Source organism: Canis aureus, chromosome 29, assembly GCF_053574225.1.
Source record: "Canis aureus isolate CA01 chromosome 29, VMU_Caureus_v.1.0, whole genome shotgun sequence".
Classification (NCBI taxonomy): domain Eukaryota; kingdom Metazoa; phylum Chordata; class Mammalia; order Carnivora; family Canidae; genus Canis; species Canis aureus.
In genome coordinates this window covers 15,040,326-15,066,117 of record NC_135639.1, presented here as the reverse complement: position 1 = coordinate 15,066,117, position 25,792 = coordinate 15,040,326, and the positions used below count along the sequence as shown (strand labels likewise).

Below are 25,792 nucleotides of genomic sequence, written 5' to 3'. Positions count from 1 at the left end.
GGTTTTTCTCAACTTCAAAATGACTGACATTGGACTGGAGAACTTGTCATTGGGGACAGTCTTATGCATTGCAGGATATTTAGTAGCATCCCTGGCTCTACTCTTTTAACGCAAGTTGCACCCCTACCAATATTGTGATAATCACATGTTTCCAGATATTTCCAAATGTGTCCTAGGGGTGAGTGGGGAGCAAAATTATATTCACTTGAGAACCACTAGAATATTCTCATATCTAAAATAGTTGCTAATATGGATAAAATGAATGAATCTGTGTGAAACTTAAATTTATAAAATTCCCAGCTTTTATGACTCAATAGTAATTCTAAATAGATTTCTATTGCTTCATAAGACTAACAGAGTTACAAATTTATATTTCTTTGACAGGGAATATCTTAAAGATAGACTATACTGTTTAAAAAGGAATATAAATATTTATTCTACCTGTATACTTTGTTTTTTACTTGAAAACATTTTAAGCGCTATTTTTCCATTTTTGCTTTAATTATTTTCCAAGACAGAGTGGTTAGTTCTATATATTTTTAAATTCTATACATATTCTTGAATATTTCATTACATATTTCCAATGTTTTAAGTGAAAATTACTTGTGTTTTATTTTCCAGTTGTTTTTTATCTTTATTGCTGGTAGCTGCAGTGGTATGGAAGATCAAACAAACCTGCTGGGCTTCTCGACGGAGAGAGGTATCAATAATATTATTTAATATTTTGCTTAAGGATCTGAGTAAACATGAATCTGTATTGCTTGATTATTAGTATGTGCCACTCAAGTACAGAGTTTCAAATCAGCTTTACTTATTAATACTGAACAAATCAATCTAGAATTTTTAGGCTTTAGAGCAAACTTTACCACTGTCATTTTAAGTCAGTATCTGTAGAAGCATTGGTTAATTGCAATGTTAATTGCAGACAGTTATTTTAAATAGTGTTAGAACTCATATTGATTAAATGATTTGCAATCTCTTTAATTTAGATAGTTATATAAACTAGTTTTATAATGACAAATATTTATTTTTTGGTTTTTATCTCCTAGATTTTTTAAAGTAATCAAATCTACCATTTTGTGATTATCTGATAATTCAAGTATGTTTGAAGTGCACCTCAATTTGATACATTTCTGTGTCAGAATTAATCATGTATGTTCCCTCAATCCTAAAATTTACAAAAACAGTAGTATTCTTGCAGAATAACTAATGATATAAATATATTAGATAGTTCCTTAATTTTGTATATATTAGTTAATTGAAAGGAATAAAGCAATATAATAATCTGAGGAATATAAATGTGCAGCAGATTTATTATTTTATACTTATATAATAAAAAGCAAATTTCTGCTTTCAATAGTATTATAATCTATTAGTATCAATATAAGTAAGCTGTTGTTAGTATTATAAGTGTTTATTTGCTGTTGCATTTCCCAGTATATTTTTATGTATATGATTTTGTGCAACAATGTAAAGCAGTGGTATAATTGCTTACCATCTTTTTCTCCATATACAAGATATTATATTTATAGACTTAAAACCAGTCCAGTATACTCTAAGCTATATATTTAGTGAATGAGGTGAGGCATTCTTAATTATTCTTCAGTTTTCAAACATTAATTAAAACTCAGTGTCTCAGTGTCTACCTGACAGCCCTCCCCCAGAAATAAATAATTCATCTCGATCGTCTCTCTTTTTGATTTTCTGTATAATGCCAAGGCAACATCAGTAAGAATATACTGGTATGACCCCATGATAAAAGTGATCTAATTGAAAAAGATCTTATTAAATATAAATACATAAATATTTGGCAAGAAGTGGAATTCTGTGTGGAGATAAGCAGTCGTCTTTTTTTTTTTTTTAAGATTTTATATATTTATTCATGAGAGACACAGAGAGAGAGAAGCAGAGACAGAGGCAGAGGGAGAAGCAGGCTTCATGCAGGGAGCCTGATGTGTGACTTGATTCCAGACCATGGGATCATGTCCTGAGCTAAAGGCAGACTGCTCAACCACTGAGCCACCCAGGCACCTTATAGGGGTCTTCTACACGTTAAAACATCTGTTAGGTGAAATTATGGGTTCAGGAACCGAAAAACATTTCGTAGGCAGGCACTGTGAAGGCCTTCCATAATGGCATAGGGCAAATGACAATTTATGCTTCTAATCATTAGAAAAGAAGTCGAGATCAATCAGGGAGCCTGGGTTCAGACCTCATTATGACTACCAATGTTTAGATACTTGATTTTTAAAGTTTATAAAATGCAACTATATGAAATAGAGCATTGTGAGAAGATCATTGTATGACTCTGTTATTAACTAGTTTATGAAAATGGGTAAGTGTCCTAATTGAATTTCCTTTCCTCTAAAGAGGAGTGATTGTACTATATAACTAATTCCTCAAGCTCTAGGAATATTTAAATCTAATAACTAAAGTTTAGAAATAGTATTAAATATTTGAGAAAACTAATGTGAATAGTTCACTTACCTATAAAACTTTCACACTTCTCAAGATGAGAAATTGCTTTTGGTTAAGATTATATCAATTCAAGGAAATAATGTTATTTTTGCATATTAGAAGTTCTGGCAAGCCGATATTAAACTTTAATTTTTAAAATACAAATTTAATGTATCTTTTTATCAGAAGTCAAAATCTTTCAAGATATGTGGTGCACATGGACAGAGCAAAGGGTGAAACTAGATTAAGACCACTGGGCCAGGTCTAATCTGTCCTTCTAAATATTACCATGTCTTCCTGAAAATCCCTCCATATAATGCCCCTCTCTCTAGAGCTCATCTAGGTAGTGAGTCTTATAGTAATGATTGAATTCATTTTGCTACCCCTACTGAAGTACAAAAATTTATCTTGTTGAGAGGTCATGTGATTGTTTATAATGTCATGTTAAAAATATTGTGATGTGTTTTCTCACATTTAATTTTATTAAATCTTTCAAATACAGAATTCTTAATGTCTTAGAAACCATTCCTATGTTGATGTACAGATAAAGATGCCATTAGGTGACTAACAGTAATCTATTATTAGATAATAATTTTACATTATTAAAAGATTTTATTTTGATTTAAAGATCCAAAGACTTTTAATTACACTAGTTGTAGCTACTGTAATTACCCCATTTATAGACTTTATTTGGATGGAGGTAAAAATGTGTTTTTATTTGATCCTCTATTCAGTTTTAACTATTAGGTTAACTCAAATATTCCCCAAAGGGAAAGATCCCAGAATGTTTGCTTTATGTGGATATGTCACTTTCTCTAACATTAAGACATCAACTATTGTAAGCCTCAGAGGACCTTTATTATAGTATAACGGTAATTTATTTGTAACACTATATGAATATTATTTAAAGGATTCTCCCTTCTTAATATTTCCATGATTTTGTTAGAGGAATTATACTATTTGGTTTTCTAAATATTAGGTCTGGTTTAAAATGAAAAAATTCTTTGGATTTTTAAAATATATTATTTAATTCAACCAGGCATGGTGCTTTTTTAAAAAGAAGCTATTTGAAGCTTTGGTTTCTCACAAACACATCTATACTATTTTTGTGATATAATTTTAATAACAGAGGCCTATTATTGATGTAACACTTTCTGAATAACACTATTGACAATTCAAGGGCTCTTAAAAACAGAAAAACACAACTACAAAGGACTTTCATTTTAATATACCTCTTCGTATCGGAACTTCACATTCATTTCTATGATAACCTTATTAAGAATATAGACATTTTATTTTGGGTGGGGTGCTGTGCTAATGAATGGAAACAATAAGTGGGTATTGACCAGTAGAAATATTATAATACACTAGAAGAATGAGTTCATTTTTTTTATAGTTTGTGGTTATTACAGAGGTATTGAAACATTTAATTTCAATGTTACATTCAATTTTAGATAAATTGTCACTGCATTACAAAAATATTCCTTAGGAGCAAGGATATGGTAAAAGGAGTCTCTTGAAATATTATCATGCTTAATAATCTTCAGTTTTAAACTGAAATTTGAGTTTTAAATAAGTATCATAAGGTAAAACCCATCAAAATATTTAGTTACTGCTTGTATTGAAGGTAGTGAATCTTATATTTGACTAAGGTTAGTGAAAGTATCCTACATATCTTAATAGTTACAAGAACTTATTTTTTTTTTCAGTAGAAACCATTTTTTACCACATTTTGAGCAGTTTAATTGTAATTTGCATCAGTTAAAATCTAACTGCAGGGGTGCATTGGTTGCTCAGTTGGTTAAGTGTCCAACTTTTGTTTTTGGCTCAGGTCATGATCTCAGTAGGGACACCTGGGTGGCTTAGTCAGTTAAGTGCCCGACTATTGATTGCCACTCAGAGACCCTGAAATCCAGCCTACGTTGGACTCTGTGGTCAGAGGGGAGTCTGCTTTGTCTCCTTCTCTGCCCTTCTCCCACTTGCGCATGTGTGTGCTCTTTCTCTTATGCTCTAAAATAAATAAATAAATCTTAAGAAAAAAACCTGCAAAATTCATAGAATAATAGATCCTTAAATGCAAGGATTTTTTAAAAATATTCATCAAAAAAATAAATATTAATTAAATAAATATTTATTTATTTTAGCTATCAAGATGTGGGGTAGAATGGGGTGGGGCAGTGGACAGGACAGACCAGGGGAGAAAACATCTCAAGCAGACTCCCCACCGATGCCAAGCTGGAGTGGGGCTCCAAACAGGGCTGTCTCTCTCTACCCTGATATCATGACCTGAGCCAAAACCAAGAGTAGTGGCTTCTTAACCACCTGACCCACCTAGGCACTCCTAAGGTTATTTCCGATCAACTTAATGTTACTAGTGGGTCTGTATGTTTGAATGATATTACATTTTCTGTATCTGCAATTTTTCCTTCTTTAATTATCTTAAACTTGCAGTTCTTCAAAAGTTAAAAAAATATATTAATATATGGAGCTTTACCACATTATTTGCTTATCTTTCAGGTCTGCTTTTCTAATGCTTAAAAATCAATAAAAACAGCATTGCCTGGGATAAGACAGTGTCCACTGAGTGACTGACCTTGTGTTTATGATACACTACTTTCTTGCACATTTCATAATCATACTGCATAAAACCTAAATTTGAATTTAGCATTATCAGCGTGAAATTTGAGTTAAAAATAAACTAACAACCAGAGATGGGGTTTTAGTAGCTCTGAGTAGCAAACTACTTTTCTAGAGGCAAATACATTTTCTTTCCTTCTATATCTAATTATTTTATGGGAACAAAAATAGAAGAAGTAATAATATCAAGTTATACTTTACTGAGGTCATGTCATGGGTAAATAATTAATGATAAAATATTCTCTGAGATGCTAAATTTGTGGTAAAATGGTTCTTATTATTAATGCAGTGTAGCAATGTTTTATAAAATGAGTTGCTCTACCTCCTTAGGCACCTATCTTACTTAGAGAGGAGTGGGCACAGTGAAGAGAGTAATGAGAAAATGTTATTTTGGGTTGAGAAATTAAAATTATGTACTTTATGCAACTTCTTACATAATTTCTTAGTATTTTAATCTATTTTATATAATGTTTAAGCATTTTAATATCTACATATAGCTTTCCGTAAAACATGTTCTTTTGTCAAAAAAGCAAGATTTTTTTAAACTATAAATAATGCACTCAAATAAGTCTCTCTTTGTATTTAGTGACTTTAGTGTTAACTTACTTTTTATCATTTTCTCTTACTGAATTCCAAAATGTAATGATTCCCTTGTTTTATTTTTTTCTCTCTATCTGGTAAGATTAGAAATTACAGATGTTCACCATGTCTATTTAAAATATAGTTTTAAAAATTAGCCTGTCTGCTTAAAAATAATTTGAACTGAGAAGTCAGATATGTATGGGAGCATATGATTTGAAAGTTAACTGATTCTTGCCTTCTTTACCTATTGCCAAAAATCTTATTGTGTATATAGTGCTTTCATTTTGTTCAGCAAAGATATATTAATCTCCTGCAATATTACAGACAGATTGATGAATACTGCAGATATAAAGAAAAATACACAGATCCTATTTTTTAGAAAATTCATAGCTTTAGCAATTTCATAAGATACATACACAAACACAATCTCTAAGGAATACTTCATTTTGCTTTGTTGTGGTGTCATCCATAGGTGGAGATATAGTATATTAAAATGTTTTCTGGAAGTGGCATTAGTAATAGAATTAAATGAAAACTGTTACATAACTGTATATGGATTAAATTTCTAAAAAATGATAAAAACTTTTAGCATTGTTTGTACTATGTATTAATACAATGTAAAAATTGCCTAAAATTATACTTTTTATTTATTATATGATATTATCATCAATTAGGACCAATTGTTTATATAGATTAAGAAATAGCCCAGAATATTGAATTTCTGTCAATAAATTTTAATCAGATTCAACATAAAATGTTATATATATATATTTTTTAATTTTTATTTATTTTATGATAGTCACAGAGAGAGAGAGAGAGGGGGGCAGAGACATAGGCAGAGGGAGAAGCAGGCTCCATGCACTGGGAGCCCGATGTGGGATTCGATCCCGGGTCTCCAGGATCGTGCCCTGGGCCTAAGGCAGGCGCCAAACCGCTGCGCCACCCAGGGATCCCGAAAATGTTATATATCTGATACAAAAGAAAAACTCTTGACTTAATGACTAATTTTGTAGGAATAAATCCTAGAAATATAAGCCTGCCTACTTTTTCAAAATATATTAATGCAAAGATATTTATAGGGTTTTTTTGTATATCAGGAATTTTATATCATTCAAAAAACTTATTGAAATAATTCTATTTTCTTATAATGGGATATTATGAAACTGAAAACTAAGAATGACAGAAAAGTATGTGTAAAAAATAAAACATTATTCCTTCATTCAACAAATATTTATCAAACAATTAGTATTGTTCCACGCACATTTTTAGAGGAATATAGCAGTGAACAAACAGGAATTATAGTTCTTGAATACTACTGGTCTTAAAAATATGCTGTTAACTGGGAGGTGCTGATAGAGTATTATAATGTTTCCATTTGTGTAAATCACAGACACACAAACACACACACATGCATTGTATTCATGGAGATTTTAAGAGACTTGCCAAGATTATCTCTGGATTGTGGGATTGGTATTTGGTAAAAAAAAAGTGATTATGTCCTTTCAAAATTGAAACACAAACAACTGAATATCAGGAAAGTAGAAGGCATAATCTAACATTTTGGAGTTGGGCATTTAATAAAAATAGTATTTAATCCTCATTCTAGAAGATATATATTAGTTCCCTTTTAGCTATATAAGGAATTTGAGGGAAGTTGTGTGCAATGATCAAAGCTCATAAGTAGTAAATGAAAGAGCAATGCTTTTTAATTAAGTCTCTCACATTCTAAAACTCAAGCTCTCTGGACCATACTTTAAAGATAGCCTGAGTTTGAACAGGTTTGATTTCCTGCTTATAGTTATAATTGACCACTTATAATATAATTTATGAATCTGTTTGTTATAGGGAGAGTATGCTGTATTTCATCTAGTAGTATGATAATGCAATCATTATTTGATGTACCGCTTAGAAGAAAAATAGAGTAACAAACTAATCCCATAGTACCCTCACTACTAAGAATATTTATTTTGTACTTCTGAAACAGCTCTTATAGACTTACTTAGATAGAAATTTTATTATTTATCATTCAAAAATATATATTGAAAGGAAAGCAGAAGCAAAATAAATTAGTAAGGTATTGCTAAAACTTGTTCACATTCATAGTTGCACCTTTTATAAATGACTTTTTGATTCAGGTAAAAAATGTTTTGTTTCACATAGTATCATGGTCCAGAATAAAAAAATTTGCAATTGTTCAGGCCATGATATATATATCATACTTTCTGGCCAGTAGTGATTGTATGATTTCACTGATTATAAGACATATCAGGTTTTAGAGATATTAAGATGGGAAAACAAAATGTGTCTTAGAATCAAGATATGGTAGGGCTTACTGTATAAGGTTTTTAGTCCTAAGTGAGTTAATGTATGCTAAGTGCTCACCTTTTTGCCTTTTTTACTTCAACAAATATTAGCTGTTATCATTATTGATATGTAATACAAATAATGATTAACATTATATTATTATTCATTAATATTAGTAACAGGAAATCCTGTATATCTTGGATCCATGTGTACTCTAATACAGTTGTTCTCAATTCAGTATGCCCTTTAGAATCAGCTGTTGATCTTAAAAATTATATTTATATATTCTTGAGAACCACTCTACTGTTCCACCCCTACCAGACCTATAAATCAGAATTCTGTGAGGCTGTTTTATGAATCTATTTTTAAAGCTCACAATTGATTCTAATATGCACCATTGGCATTGAAACTCTACTTTGGCTTTTATTCAGAGAGGTGGAAAACCATTGAAGGTTTTTCAACAGAGAAGTAATTTGAGTTAAAAAAGATACGATTTTAAACTGATAATTCTGTTGCTGTGTTGAGACTAGACTAAGATAGACAACTGTGGACGCAGGGAGACTATAAGGAGCTTAATGCCCTACCTGGTGAAAGATGATGATTGCTCAAATCAAGAAGTGGTAGTGTATATGACAAGAAGTGATCAAATTTTGGATATGTTTTGAAGATAACACACCTGGGTGGTTGGGGAGATGTGAGAAAGAATTAAACCAATCATGATTTAAAAAGAATCTAAACTAAGCATGACTTGAAGGTTTTGTCTTAACAACTATAAAGATAAAATGAGCAGGAGAAATAAACCTCAGAGTCTCAGTATATCAGTGGTATCTAAAGGCATGGGACTGGTGGTATCACCAAAAGAGGAGGATTAAGCCCTTAGGCATTCAAACTTAACGTTATAGGTTGAATATATCCCCTCCTAAATTCATGTGTTGAGGCCCTAAACCCCAATGTTACAGTATTTGGAACTGAGGTCCTAAGGAGGTCTTTAGGCTTATGTGATACTGATATTCTTATGATGAATTAGTGCCCAGTATAAAAAGAAGAGGTCATGTAAGCACACAGTGAGATAGAAGCTATCTGAAAGCCAGGAAGAAGGCCCTCTCCAACAACCAAATCTGCCAGCACCTCCATCTTGGACTTCCTAGCCTTTAGAACTGGAGAAATTAATGTCTCCTGTTTAAGTCATTCAGTTTATGATATTTTGTTATAGCAGCCTGAGCTGATTAAGACATTCAAGAAATCAAAGAGAAGACAAAATCTGCAACAAAATACTGTGAAGTTGGAGAAAAGCTAAGTGAATGTGGGCTCTTGGAAGTTGAGGAAACAATTGTTTTAGAAGAAAATAGAATTTTCAACTGTCTCAGAGGCTGCTGATGGGCAAAGAAAAATTATAACCGAAAGTTGATCATTGTATTTAGCCATTTGGAAGTCATTTGTGACCCTGGCAAGAGCCATTTTAATGGATCAATAGCTACGAAAGCTCAATTAAAATGTGATTAAAAAAGAATAGGAAACAATGACTTCTAGAGTAGCGGTAAGAAGAGCTCCAAAGACTTATAACCCTAGCTGATGAACAACTATAACTGGTGAAAATTATTTTTAAAACAAATAACCATTCATTTATTTTTATTTTTTTTTAAAGATTTTATTTATTTATTCATGAGAGAGAGGCAGAGACATAGGCAGAGGGAGAATCCTGATGCAGGGAGAGTCCTGATGCAGGACTTGATCCCACGATCCTGGAATCATGACCTGAGTCAAAGGCAGATACTCAGCCTCTAGCCACCCAGATGCCCTAAACATCCATTTTAATCTCTGGAATCTATCTTAAGTGCATACAGCAGATGAAAATGCATTTATTCAAGAGACTCTAAATCTCAGTTTAAAAAAAAATCTGTAGCATTTGAGTGTGACCTGAACTCCTCTTATCCTCTCTCAGCTCAGTATGACCAGCATTTCTCATCTCCCACCTGACCCTGACCCTTGCCTAGTTATGTATTGCAGAGGTTCTATTTTAGGTAAAAGCAACTGAGATCTGAGGCTCTTTTCCTTTACCAAGCCTTGTCTTGTAGGTCAGAGTTCCTCCTCAGGAAGAGTAAGCTGAGAATTCTGGGGTTCCAATTGCACTCATCACACTTTGCTCAAAGGTGGAGATTATGTGTCCAAAGAGACAATCTGAAAACACAAGAAGCTACCACCCTTGTCTGGCACCATCCTCATGAAATAGGGGAGTCATTTGAGAGAGATATGAGAGAGACCACTGTATCCACCATCACCTCTGGAGCTGTGGCACAGAAATTTTATCTAGGGGAAGATGTTTGTTTGAAACAAACTGAAGAAGTTCAAACCCAGTGGCTTCCTTGAAAAAAATGGACATTGTGGTGGTAAACAATGCAGAGGACACTGATAGCTTCACCATAAATCAGTTAGAGGTTGACCAGAAAGATCCAGTGATAGAGAAAGTTAGGATCACTCCTGGGATTGTAAAAAAAAAAAAAGTCAGGTAGTCTCAAATATTACCCTATAATGGACCCAAAACTAATTGAATCAGATTAGGGAGCAATTTTAGCATCAGAGCATTATCAGCCTTATCAAAAACAATAATCAATTCATGGAGGCTAACAGCTGGATGTGATTCCAAAGGAATCAGGGGGAGTAATAGAAAGATCTTGCATAGACACAAAGAACGCCCTGATCAAACCAGTTGTCCCAGATGACCATGCACCAAAGCTGCATCCTCTGAGGGACAACATCACAGGCTGCACTGCAGAGAAAATAGATTTCACTAAAATAGCCCAGCCAAGTCACTAAACAAATAAGTATATAAAAAAAGTCTTGTGTGGGGGAGGAAAAGAGAATCACTATACAGAATTGTCACAATCTATTAACCTAAAATGTCAGTGCTTTTTAGCAAAAGTTATGGGACATGCAAAGAAAGGGAGTTGTAGCTCATAGACATGACAAATAGCAGCAGGCGAGAGAGAATGCTCATGAGAGGTCCTAGCTATCAGAATTAACTGACCAAGACTCTAGAGCAGCTGTTATAAATATTTCCAAAGAACTCAAGGAAACGATGATTAAGGTAGGATAGAAATACCTCATAAAATAGATCATATCAATAAAGAGAAAAATTATGAAAAAGAAAAAGATAATGGAAAATGAGGAATTGAGAAGTACAAAACCACAACAAAAAATTTACTAAAGGGATCCCTGGGTGGCTCAGCAGTTTGGCGCCTGCCTTTGGCCCAGGGCATGATCCTGGAGACCTGGGATCGAGTCTCACATCAGGCTCCTGGCATGGAGCCTGCTTCTCCCTCTGCCTGTGTCTCTGCCTCTCTCCCTCTCTCTGTGTGTGTCTTTCTTGAGTAGATAAATAAAATCTTTTAAAAAAATTACTAGAGAGATTCAATGATAGATTTGAATTGACAGAAGAAAGAATTTATGAGCTTGAAAATGGATCAGTAGAGATTATGAAACAAGAACAGAGAGAAAAAAGAATGAAGGGAGGTAAACAGAGCTTAAGAGAAATACAGAATACAAGAAGCATAACAAGGAAAGAAGAAAGAGAGGAGCAGAAAAAATATTTGAAGAAAGGCTGGCTAAGATTTAAAATTACTTAGAAATGAATAAAAATGAACACACAATATACCAGAACTCATGGGATGAAGCTGAAGTAGTCAATGGGAAATAAATAGCTGTACATGCCAGTATTTAAAAGAAAAAAATATTTTAAATCAATAACCTATTTTTTAAGTTTTTACTTAAACTCCAATTAGTTAAAATACACTGTAATATTAGTTTCAGATGTACAATACAGTGATTCAACAATTTTATACAACACCGGATTCTCATCACAAGTGCATTCTTTAATCCTCATCACCTATTTCACCCATAGCCCCACCACCTCCCCTCTGGTAATCATCATTTTGTTCTCTAGAGTCAAGAGTCTGTTTCTTGGTTTGCCTCTCTCTGTTTTCCTCATTGCTTGTTTTGTTTGTTAAATTCCACATATGAGTGAAATCATATGGTGTTTGTCTTTCTCTGTTATTTTGCTTAGCATAATATTCTCTAGCTCCATCCTAATCTTCTTCTACCTTAGGGAACTTGGAAAAGAAGAACAAATTATATCTACAGGAAACAGAAGAGGAAGAGAATAATAGAGATTAGAGGAGAAATCAGTGAAACAGAGAACAGGAAAACAACAGAGAAAATCAGTGAAAACAGAAGTTGATTCTTTGAAAAAAGATCAATAAATTGACAGAATAGACTTACTAAGAATGAAATAGATAGACTCATCAAGAATAAAATAAAATTACTAAAATCAATAATAAAAGAAGCAGTATTATTACTGACCTTTCAGAAATAAAAAGTGATCTAAGGGTACATTATGAACATCTGTATGCCAACAAACTGAAAATTTTAGATGAAATGGAAAATTCTGGGACACCTGGAAGACCATAACTGTGGCTAGTGGTTGAGTGTCTGCTTTCGGCTCAGGCCGTGATCCTGGGGTCCTGGGATCGAGTTCTGCATCATGCTCCCTACAGGGATCCTGTAGGATCCTGGCTCCTGGCATGGAGCCTGCTTCTCCCTCTGCCTATGTCTCTGCCTCTCTCTGTGTGTCTCTCATGAATAAATAAATAAAATTTTTAAAAAAGAAATGAAAAATTCCTAGAAAGGCATAAACTGCCAACACTGATTCAAGAAGAAATAGAAAGTCTGAATAGATCTATAAAAAGCAAAAAGTTTGCATTAAAATTTTAAAACTTTCCACTAGGTGCATCAACAACCTGTCTACAACAAGCATGTCTAGTGCTCAATCTTTCTTTGTTTGTTTGTTTCAGGTTTTTATTTAAATTCTAATTAGTTAACATTGTAGTGTAATATTGGTTTCAAGGAGTAGAATTTAGTGATTCATCATGTACAATCCAATCTTGTTTGCTAATACAGCTTTCTAATAAAAGGAACCAGGACCCCTTGGAGAACTAACTGGTTGATTGTAGAACCAGAGCAGGAGATATACACAGGCTGAGTTTTATAATGCCAAAATGTAACAAAGTCCTCAAATACACACCCAACCATGATGGGAGTATGTCAAAGAGACACAGAAGCCACTACAGACAGCTCCCAATGATGAAAGCTGGAACAATTTGATCAGTAAAATAAACAAAGTAGTACTGTATTATAACCCAAAGTATAAAATAAATATGAGTGAATCCATACTGATATAAACAAGTAATTGAATAAATAAATAAACGGAGGAGAATTGATGTCCTGTCATGCAGAGACATTCCAAATAATTTATGTAGATATTTTGCCCTTAGGGAAGTCGAGCATGGTCCTTAATGTGAGCTGAGCATAGTGACTTCGTTTAGTTGCAGCTGTACTAAGTGTAATGGTAAACTGGCTGTTAACACATTGTTATTATCTAGAGCTTACCTGGTATTCTTGCCACATGGTACATTGTGTTTATTTTTTTAAGTTTTTTTTGATATCAGTATAATTATAGATTAATTGGGTTTATTATTCACTGAAATGACTCATATACTTACTTTATTTTATTATTTTTTAAAGATTTTATTTATTTATTCATGAGAGAGAGAGAGAGAGAGAGAGAGAGAGAGAGAGAAGCAGAGAGAGAAGCAGGCTCCATGCAGGGAGCCCGATGTGGGACTCGATCCTGGGACTCCAGGATCATGCCCTGGGCCAAAGGCAGGCGCTAAACCGCTGAGCCACCCAGGGATCCCTGACTCATATACTTTAATTGTGATATTTATGTGAGCCATTTTTGGAGTATATTGAGTGAACATGGTATTAGATTTACTTATTAATCTAATATTGAAAATGTTAGTCATTTTAGTGTATTAGTTATTCTAAGTCTAAATTATACTGTTATAACCAATAGTTTGAACAAGGACAGACAATCAAGGCTTAATTTTTTTTTTTAAATTTTTATTCCCCCCAGACCATTCAAACTCATTTTATGCAACCAATTTGTTCCTACTTCTTGAGTAGCTAGGGACAGGCATGATTTCCTTTTTCTTCCTTTCTTTTCTAGATACATGTTTTCCATATTCTGGGTAATTTGATATAAAAACATTTCATTCTAGTCATGGAGGAGATTTTTAAAAGTCATTCTCCTCTCTATTGGAAGTAAACATGAGCAGATTGCTATCAAATTAAACATCAATTTTGTTCCTTTTACCTTTTGCATTTTGTCTTAATATCTATTGTTAATAGATGATATATCTGTGTTTCAAAATTTGAAATGTGCATCCCTGTTACCTACTCATTTACTTCTTCCCTTCTCAGAATCAGTGTAATCAAGTTTTATGTGTGTATGTTGTGTGTATTCTTTTGAAGTTATCTGATACACCCGTAAATGTGAACATACATTCTTCTTCCACATTACTTATTCTAATGGTAGCATATTATATATACACCCCATTTGGCAGATTTTTACATAACACTTAAGGTCTAATAAATTCTTGTAATTCTAAATTTTTACTAACTTAAAAGTAATATTTCACATCTATTAATGAGCAGTCAAAATGTATCAATTAACTTTCATGATATGTCACATTTCGACTATTTTTAAATCTTTTTTCTGTTCTATTTATTTCTATAATGGAGTCATACACTTAGAATATTCTATCAAAGAGATTTTTATAAGAATTCCAGGATACCAGTCTAGCCATGTAATTCTGAGAAATAATTCTTAAAACTATTCTTCATTGACTACTTCTTAAGAACTCATGGCTCTTTTTCAAATTTATAATTGTCATATAAGAAAAATTACTAAGTATTTCAGTAAGAAATTTAAGGCACAGCAAGCTAAATCATAACCTTAGAGAGATAATTAAAATATTGGAAAATTACTTTAGACCATGTTGTAGACTGTTTGAAATATGATGAACAAATGGAAAATAAAATTTGGTTTTTGCTACTTTTTCCTTCATTAAATTAAAAGAACCAATTATATATAAATAACTGGTTCTTATGTTGATATAGAAAGATTTTCTAATTGTATAGTCACTATATCATGCAATTATAAATTTGTACCATATCACTGTGTGAAAGAATGGTACACACTTATGACACTCATATACTGGTCTTCAATATAGTACATTTAGAGCAACCTGTGTTTACTTACCTTGGCCCAGATTCCTTGCTTGGGAAAATGACTTGCAATGATTTTGAAACACAAACTCTCCACCTGCTAATAATTTTTGTTTTTAAGATTTCATTTATTTATTTGAGAGAGAGAGAGAGAGAGAGAGAGCACGGTAGCAGTAGAGAGAGCATGATCAGAGGGGAGAAGGAGAACCAGGCTCCTGTCTAAGCTGGGAACCCAGTGTGGGCTCTAGGACTACATTCCAGGACAGTGGGATTATCACATGAGCGGAAGGCAAATGCTTAACCTATTAAGCCACCCAGGTGCCCCCACCTTCTAATAATTTAAAATGTATCCAAATTTAAAATCTACACATAGTATTTTCAAGTAAAATATGTAAGATAGTAAAAAATCCAAAATTATAATTTATTTTGGTAGTTTCCCTTTCCCAATATGTAATTATTGCTCTCTATCAATTTTTTCTGCTGGTATAAAAACATATTTATCTTAAAAAATGCCAAGTAATTCAGCACTATTTACAATAGCCAAAATATGGAAGCAAACCAAATGTCTGTCAATAGAGATGTGGCATATATATATATTATATATAATATGTAATATATACATATATATATTACTCAGCCACAAAAAAAGGATGAAATCTTGCCATTTGCATCAACATGGATGGAGTTAACGAGTATACTCTTTAACGAGTATAATGCCAATTGAAATAAGTCAGTCAGAGAATGACAAATACCATATGATTTCACTCATATGAGAAATTTAAGAAACAAAACAACTGAAGGATTAAAGAGACAAATAAACCAGACTCTTAAATATCAAGAACAAACTTGTAGTTACCAGAAGTGAGATGGGTAGAGAGATGGGTAAAATAGATGGAGGGTATTAAGAGTACATTTATTGTGATGAACACCGAGTAATGTATTGAGTTGTTGGATCGTTATACTATATACCTGAAGCTAATGTAATGCTCTTCATTATTTATATTGGAATTTAAAAAATAAAAATAAAACTGAATGCCAAGTTATTTCTGTAAAAGAACATCAATTTCAATAATATGTACTTCTTATTACTTCTTAATGCATCCTAAAGTTCTGACGTTGTGGACTTCAGTAAGGTTCATAATTGGAATACTGTCTTTGACTTTCAAAAACCATACATAATTGTTTAAACAATTCTATATCAGTCTCAGTTTACTAATTAAAATGAGAGATATATACACCATTCTCAGGAGCTGGTTTCATATTATGTCATCAAATATAAAACATTTATCTCAAATAGATGCAGACAATTTATTATTGCTTTCAGAATAGTTATTTACCTAACAGATGAACTAACATGAATTAAGCAGTAAATCAGTTTTACTTCCTTTAGATAATTAGTAATTTACATATAACCTTTGGCTATTTTTTTAATCATAGGGTATTGATATAAGTTGCATAAAATTGCTTTCTATATAGAAAACGCTTTGTAATGGTAACATCTAATTAAAATGCACTATATTTTAGGGTAGTTATATTCTAAATGATACTATAGAGACTACTATGGATATTTAAGGAGTCTGAGTGGAATTGGTACAAGGAGGCTAAATCATAACCTTTATGGATGACTAAGTTATTTTATCAGTCAGTTGAAACAAATGAAAGTATTTAGAGTATTGAATTTTTTAATATATTCTGTATTTAGAAATTATACTATTTTTTTTTTGCCATAATAGCCTATTTCGTGTCAAGGTATACATTAAAAGGATAGGTTCATAAAATACACTGAGGTAAGTAGGTAAGGCTGATTATGAATGCAGGAATCCTGCCCAGGAGCTCTAACATAGACCCCTGGAGGCTTCCCAAGAAGTGAGAGCATCAATACATTAATAACCAATTAATCACACGCTAGTTTGTGAACCATACCCTAGTTACTGGCAGCTAAAATCCAGTTTTGGAAGAGACATGGTAAATGGTGTACTTGCCTGTCAGCTAGGTCATGCAAAATATATTTGCTCGGAACACCTTATTTACTTCACATATTGCTTAGGAACTACCCAGTATTGGGTAAACAACTCTGTTGTCTTTCATTTTAAAACTTCAAAAAATTCATAGGTTTTTAAGATTGGGAGTAGAATCTTGTGGTGGCTAGAAACTTAAGTGGCTGGATGTTGATTGTTCAGAATATTGGTATCTTAGATCCTAGCTTTTTAATCTTAGTATTTCACAAACTGGAGGTAACCCATGTTTTAAACTGCCATCCTGTTTTTTCTTTAGTATGTATTGTAAAGTGGATTACTGTGTTTTAATATATCATTGAGATGTATTGGGGTAATTTTTTTTCCAGATGAAAACATCTCATTTTGTTTTAGAGATTAATTCATAATTAAGATTTGCCTAATTAAATTTGTTTTCCATTTAATTTTGATGGATCTACTTTATCAAGAAAAATATATACTAACCGAAAGTATAAATCAGATGAATCAGCCAGGAATGCCTTGCTTGCCAATAACCTATTAAATGATCAAAAATCTTTAAGATTCATTTCACTTTGATATCTCTGTTGATAGTTTTAGTATAGTTTTAATTTAAAAGTATAATCATATACTGACTCAAATTCTATGTTAAGGTGTAATTTAGATCATTGTTGGAACATATTTTTTGCTTATTTTGTTAAGACTCATTTTTTTACATCTCCTAATTAGCAAATTACCTGCTCATTAGTGAACAACTAGAAGGTATTTTAATAGCAGTAAGTTTAATTAGGATGGTGAAAACCAAATAAAATCTCCAGAAAGTTCTTACAAGAGAATAATGCATACATAATAAGTAACAATCACAATGTCTGTAATTCCTTTTTGTTTAACTTTTATAAAACCTTTATCGTCTTGCTACCTGATGAGTGAAATATTTGGTAGCACCTTGAGTGCTATCATCCTTTATCTAGTTGTTATTCTACTTAATATGCCTCATTATTGTACCCAGAATTACTTTTTATTTTTCTTAAGATAAATGTTTGATTTCAAATGAAGGTGACTTTGATGCTCAAAGCTGGCAGTTAACGATAAGAGTGAAATAACTTTTTATGTGTGTGGTACATAGGCTCACGTCTGGCAGAGGTTGTTGTCATACATAGTAAGTGGCCAGCATATTTTGTGCAAGCTATTAAATCTTCGTGATATGTGTTATTTCAGCTAGAAGAAAAAAGGATATTATGAATATTCTGAATATTGAAATTTACAAGAAATGGAACAAATTCTACATGGCTTCACCTTTTTTTTTTGAATGTCAAAAATTTAATATTGAAAATGAATTTAATCTGAGTATGGGAGCATTAAACAAAATAAACCATATCCACTGAAGATTGGATATCCAATTACTAAAGTCATGTTTTAGCTTTTTACCTTACTAAAGACTTTAAGTTCCAGAAATATCACTTTGTTAACAATATTTTCAGTTAGTGTTGACCATAAAGACATATTGATTATATGTACTAGGACTGGATATTACCATAAATTTCTTTGCTAGAATTTAGATTTTAAATATAAAGCCCTCAGCAAGTTCTCAATGTTTGGCTAAAACAGATTTTATCTTAGCAAGAATATCATATCTTAGGTAAAAAGTAAATATAGATTCTTTTGAACAATATCTTTAAATTGATTGTGCAGTGCAAGTTCTTATTTTAATGAAGTTTAATTTTGAGATAAGTAATACATTCATATATTTCAAAACTTAGAACAAAATAGACTTCCAAGGAAAATAGTGGACTAGGAGGACTCTAAACTCACCTCGTCCCATTGGTACAACTAGGTAACACTTACATTCATGCACATAACCCAGAAAACACCTCAAAGACCGGCAAAACAAACTCCACAACTAAATGTACAGAGAGGCTGCATAGAAGAGGTTATGAAATGGGCCAGAGAGGGGTGGGGAGCTAAACCCCTGTGGTCCGCCCCACTGAAGGGAGAGAGCCTCCTGCTGGAGAGGGCTGAGAAACAGACTATCAAACTGGGGAGCTGGCATGGAGAAGACAAATCCCCATAGCATTTGGCTTTGAAAATCAGAGGGGCCAGCATGAGTTCTTACAACCAGCATGACTTAAAGCCAGGAACTTTAAAAATCAGCAGACTCAGCTCTGAGAGAGCCCAGAGGGAAAATCAACAAGGAAACAATGGCTTTCAGTGACACACTGGACCAGATGGACTTAGCAGATATATTCAGAACATTCCAGATTAAAACAGCAGAATACATATTCTCTACAAGTGTACATGGAATATTTTCCAGAGTGGTTCACATATTAGGCCACGAAACAAGTCTCAACAGATTCAAAATGACTGAAATTATACCATACATCTTTTCTGAAAAATACATTATGAAACTAGAAATCCACCACAAGAAAAAGTCTGGAAAGAACACAAATATGTGGAGGTTGAATAACATGCTACTAAACAATGGATGCATCAATGAGGAAATCAAAGGGGAGGTTAAAAAAATACATGGAAACAAATAAAAATGGAAACACATGGTCCAAAATCTCAGGAATGCAGCCAAAAGCAGTTCCAAAAGGGAAGTTTGTAGCAATACAGGTCTACCTTGAGATACAAGAAAAATGTAAAATAGATAACCTAAACTTATCTAAAGGAGATAGAAAAATAAGAACAAACAAAACGCAAAACCAGCAGAAGGAAGGAATAAGCTTTATTATTATAAGAGTTACAGCAGAAATAAATGATCCATGAGTAAAACAAAGCAAAACACTGGAACTCATCAATAAAACCAGGAGCTGGTTCTTTGAAATGATCAACAAAATTGATAAAACTCTAGCCAAACCCATCCAAAAAGAGAAAGAGAGATAGAGACAAAGAGAGAAAGAGAGGGGACTTAAATAAGCAGAATCACAAACAAGAGAGGAGAAAACTGTTCATGTCTTTTGCCCATTTCATGATTGGATTGTTTGTTTCTTTGCTGTTGAGTTGAATAAGTTCTTTATAGATCTTGGAAACTAGCCCTTTATCTGATACGTCATTTGCAAATATCTTCTCCCATTCTGTAGGTTGTCTTTTAGTTTCTAATGGCTGCATATATATATTATATATATACCACATCTTCTTTATCCATTCATTTTTCAATGGACACCGAGACACCTTCCACAGCTTGGCTATTGTGGACATTGCTGCTATGAACATTGGTGTGCAGGTGTCTCAGTCTTTCTCTGCATCTGTATCTTTGGGGTAAATCCCCAGTAGTGCAATTGCTGGGTCATAGGGTAGCTCTATTTTTAACTCTTTGAGGAACCTCCACACAGTTTTCCAGAGTGGCTGTACCGGTTCACATTCCCACCAACAGTGCAAGAGGGCTCCTTTTTCTCCACATCCTCTCCAACATTTGTTGTTCCCTGTCTTGTTAATTTTTGCCATTCTCACTGGAGGAGCCTCGGTGTCCATCGGAAGGTGAATGGATAAAGATGTGGTCTATATATGCAATGCAATATTACTCAGCCATTAGAAATGACAAATATCCACCATTTGCTTCGACATGGAACTTGAGGGTATTACGCTGAGGGAAGTAAGTCAGCTGGAGAAGGACAAACATTATATGGTTTCACTCATACAGGGAATATAAAAAATAGTGAAAGGGAATAAAGGGGAAAGGAGAGAAAATGAGTGGGAAATATCAGAGAGGGAGACAAAACATGAGACACTCCTAACTCTGGGAAACAAACATGGGGTAGTGGAAGGGGAGGTGGGCGGGGAGTTGGGGTGAATGGATGATGGGCACTGAGGGGGGGCACTTGACGGGATGAGCACTGAGTGATATGCTATATGTTGGCAAATTGAACTCCAATAAAAAAAGTATATGAAAAAAAGAAGAAATAACAACCAACACCACAGTAATACAAACAATTGTAACAGAATATTACAAAAAAATTATATGACAACAGATTGGACAGCCTAGCAGAAAAGGATAAATTCCTAGAAACATTTAAGCTCACAAAATTGAATCACTATTAAACAGAACATTTGCACACACCGATTACCAGCAATGAAATAAAATCAATAATTAAAAAAAAAAAAAACCCACACTTCCCAACCAACTAAAGTCCAGGACCAGATGGCTTCACAGGGGAATTCTATCAATCATTTTAAAAAGAGTCCATACCTATTCTTTTCAAAGTATTCAAAAAAATAAAAAAGGAAGGAAAATTTCCAAATTCATCCTATGAGGCCAGCATTATCCTGATACCAAAACCAGGCAAAGACACCACAGAAAAAGAGAATTATAGGCCAATATGTCTGATAAACGTAGGTGCAAAAATCTTCAACAAAATACTAGCAAGCCAAATCTGACAATACATTAAAAATGTCATTCACCATAATCAAATTGGATTTATTCCTGAGATACAAGGGGTGGTTCAGTATTTGCAAATCAGTCAACATGATAAATCACATGAAAAAGAGAAAGAATATAAGCTATATGATTTCAATGATTCAGTAAAAGCATTTGACAAAGTGCTATATTCATTCATGATAAAAGCCTCAACAAAGTAGATGTAAAGGAAATGTCCCTTAACATAATAAAGACTATATATGAAAAACCCACAACTAATATCATCCTTAATGGGGAAATATTGAGAGCTCTTCCACTAAGGTCAGGAACAAGATAAGGATGTCCACTCTTACCATTTTTATTCAACGTAGTACTGGAGGACCTAGCCACAGCAATCAGACAACAAAAAGAAATAAAAGGCATCCAAACTGGTGAGGAAGAAGTAAAATTTTCACTATTTGCAGATGACATGATACTATATATAGAAAACCCTAGAAAAAGACTCAAAAAAACTACTAGAAGTGATAAACAAAATCAGTAAAGTCACAGAATACAAAATTATTGTGAACAAAAACCTGTTGCATTCCTATACACTAATAATGAGGCAGCAAAAGAGAAAGAAAATAATCCCATTTACAATTGCACCAAAAAGAATAAAATACCTAGAAATAGCTAAATCAGTTAGTGACCTGTACTCTGAAAATTGTAAAACACTGATAAAAGAAATTCGAGATGACATAAAGAAACAAAGACATTCCTTGCTCATGGGTTGGAAGAACAAATATTGTTAAAATGTCTATACTACCCAAGGCAATCTACACATTTAATGAATTCCTATCAGATTACCAACAGCATTTTTCATAGAACTAGAATAAGGAATCCTAAAATTTGTATGGAACCACAAAAGACTCCCAATAGCTAAGGTAATCTTGAAAGAGAAATAAAACCAGAGGCATCACAAATCCAGAATTCAAGTTATATTGCAAAATTGTAATAATCAAAACAGTATGGTAATGGTAAAAAAAAGGACACAGAGATCAAAGGAACTGAATAGAAAACCCAGAAATAAACCCACTAATATATGGTCAATTAATCTTCAACAAAACAGGGAAGAATTTCAATGAGAAAAAGACAATCTCTTCAACAAATTGTGTTGGGAAAACTGAACAGCAGCATGCAAAAGAATGAAACTGTACCACTTACACTATGCACAAAAATAAATTCAAAATGTATTAAAGACCTAAATGTGAGACCTGAAACTATAAAAATACTAGAAAAGAACATAGGCAGTAATTTCTCTGACATCAGCTGTAGCAACATTTTTCTAGATATGTTTCCTGAGGCAAAGGGAAACAAAAATGAATGAATGAATGAATGAATGAATAAAACTATTGGGACTACATCAAAATAAAAAACTTCACAGTGAAGGAAACAATCAAAACTAAAAGACAACCTACTGCATGGGGGAAGATATTTGCAAATTACATGTCCAAGAAATGATTAGTCTCCTAAATATATAAAGATCAGATACAACTCAATACCCAAAAAATAAATAATTCAGTTTAAAAATGGGCAAAAGACATGAACAGTCATTTCTATAAGGAAGACGTACAGATGGCCCATAGATACATGAAAAGATGCTCAACATCACTCATCATAAGAGAAATGCAAATCAAAACCACCATGAGATACCACTTCACACCTGTCAGAACGACTGAAAATAAAAAACATAAGAAACAACAAGTGTTGGCAAGAATGTGGAGAAAAAGGAACCGCCATGCACTGATGGTGGGGATGCAAACTCGTGCTGCCACTGTGGAAAACAGTATGGATGTTCATCACAAAGTTCAAAATAGAACCACACTATTATCCACTACTATTTACCCCCAAAATATAAAAATACTAATTCCAAGGGATACATTCACCACTATGTTTATTGCAGCATTATTTAAATAGCCAAAATGTGGAAACCACGTAAATGTCCATAGACAGACAGCTAGATAAAAAAAAAGATGTGTTTACACACACACACACACACACACACATACACACACACAGTGGAATATTATTCAGCCATAAAAAAGAATGGAATCTTGCCATTTACAGTAGCATGGATGGAGCTAGAATATAATACCAAATGAAATAAGCCAAAGACAAAAACCATATGATTTCAGTCATATGTGGAATTTAAGAAAGAAAACAGATGAAGGAAAAGAGAGAGAAAAACCAGAGTTTGAAACAGTTAAGAAACAGACTCTTAACTGTAGAGAACAAACTGATAGTTATCAGATTGGAGATGGGTGGGGGGGGGATGAGTGAATAGGTGAAGAGGGATTAAGACTACACTTACGATGAGCACTGAGTAATGTATAGAATTGTTGAATCACTATATTGTACACATGAAACTAATATAACACTGTATGTTAACTATACTGGAATTAAAATAAAAAAAAAGTAAAAAAAAAAAAAAAGTGGAAACTAGTCCTCCAGCACACCAGTGGGGTAGGCTATTACTTAAACTTAGGATCTGCACAAATTTCATTCCTATATCCTACTAGCAAAATTAAAGTCAAGATTTGTACAAAGTATTCAGCATATTGTAGTTAACCCCTGGGGACAAAAAAAAAAAAAAAACTAGAACAAAGTAAAAATATATAAATTGAGAGGTTATACATCTGACTATAACTTTTTCTATTCCTTTACCCCCTGTTCCCATAGAGCACTGTTTCTTAGGTGTCCTTCTATTTTTTAATGCAAATATCAAGAAATGCAATTGTATCTTACTTGCCTCATTTCTTATACAAAATCATATATTTCCATATTTTTTCAGAACTGAGATATCATGGAATGTAATGTATAGCATTTTAATGTAACACCAACTAAGAAGAATTGCTGGCAATTAAAATGTGACATGGTGTTGATTATAGAGTGCATCACAATGTCAGAAATATTAAATTGTAAATAAATTCATATCTTAGAATACAGAAATATGGTATGTGTCCTCTGCTACACATCACTCTTGTCATTTAAGAACATAACCTGATTATCTTTGCAGTGCAGGCCTTCTTTATTATCTTTTTTTACAGGTACATAATATTTCATAGTATGATTGTAGCCTGGTTTTATTTAACTCCTATAAATGGACACTTGGTATTTTTTCCTGTCTTTGAAACTTTGTGCTTAGGTCATTTTTAATGAATTGCAGGTAAAACTACAGTATAAATTCCAAGTGAGATTGCTGGCTTATGGTAATCACATTTGTAATTTTTATAGCTTTTACCAGAAAGTACAGTTTTACCACTGTATTTTCCAACCAACTAGATGAAGAGTATGTTGTCAGACTTTGGACTTTTGCCAATTGAGAAGTGAGAAATGGTATTTGAGGGTGGTTCTAATTTGTACTTCTTGAATGAGGTCAAGAATATTTTCTCATGTTCAAGGGCCATTTGTTTTTCTTTTTCTGTAAACTGCATGTAATCTGCCCATGTTTCTATTAGATGGTTCATTTTTTTATTCTTTATTTCTAGGAATTCTTTATAGATAGGGAGATTAGCCTTTTCTCTGGTATGAGTTGGGATTATTTTCTCAGCTTGTTATCGAGTCTTTGCCTAGTTTTTTAAAATATGAAGATGTTATTCATATTTAATATCAAATAGCTCAAACTTCTCCTTTTGGCTTATGGAATTTGAGTCATAGATTATAGCGGAATTTTCCATGTTTTCTTCTAGAAATGTTATGGCTTTTTTTTTTTAACATTTGATGTAGGCTCATACATTGGTAACCCCACAATGGCCCATATATCCAGATATTCACACTCTTGGGTAAGCCTTTCTATATTGACCATAGACTGGGGCTCTGACTGCTTCAACTCATCAATTATGTTTGGGGGTGATGCTTTGTTAGTTTGACACTTAGTCCTTGATTAAGCTGGCAGTTCTTCTTGGAAGGTTACCAATTAAACACTCCATGGTACCCAACCACCATGTGATAAGGCTGCCCAAGTTGAAAGGCCCATTTCAGAGAGAATCAGCACCAGCAGACAGTAGCCTCAACTGAGTTCCCAGTCGGGTCTCCAGATGAGAAAGAGAATCCAGGTGTGCTGGACCTTCCATCTTAGGTGGGTTGGGAGCCTCCAAGTGACTGAGTTATCCCAATTGACCGCAGTCATCCCAGCGCAGCAGCAGACACCAAGTGGGGCAGAACTTTCCACTTGACACACAGAATTGTGAGAAATAATGCATTGTTGCTTTAAGTCGATAAATTGTTTCACATCACCTCAAATCTTAGTGGCTTAACATAACAAATCATTTGTTTGCTTATAACTTGGAGAGGGCTCAGGAGAGAGAGAGAGAGATAGCACATT

At 33.2% G+C, this 25,792-nt stretch overlaps 1 protein-coding gene across 3 annotated transcripts in view; it reads left to right on the top strand.

The window, feature by feature from the left end:
- Positions 1-25,792, top strand: part of ATRNL1 (attractin like 1) — a 786,052-nt gene that overhangs the window by 384,441 nt on the left and 375,819 nt on the right. For 2 of the 3 annotated variants that reach the window (XM_077877514.1, XM_077877517.1), the window contains exon 26: positions 622-700. In XM_077877514.1, the coding sequence (XP_077733640.1) occupies positions 622-700 (79 nt within the window). Of the gene's footprint in view, positions 1-621; positions 701-1,865; positions 2,962-25,792 lie in introns of those variants that run through there. The other variant, XM_077877516.1, reaches the window with a different exon arrangement.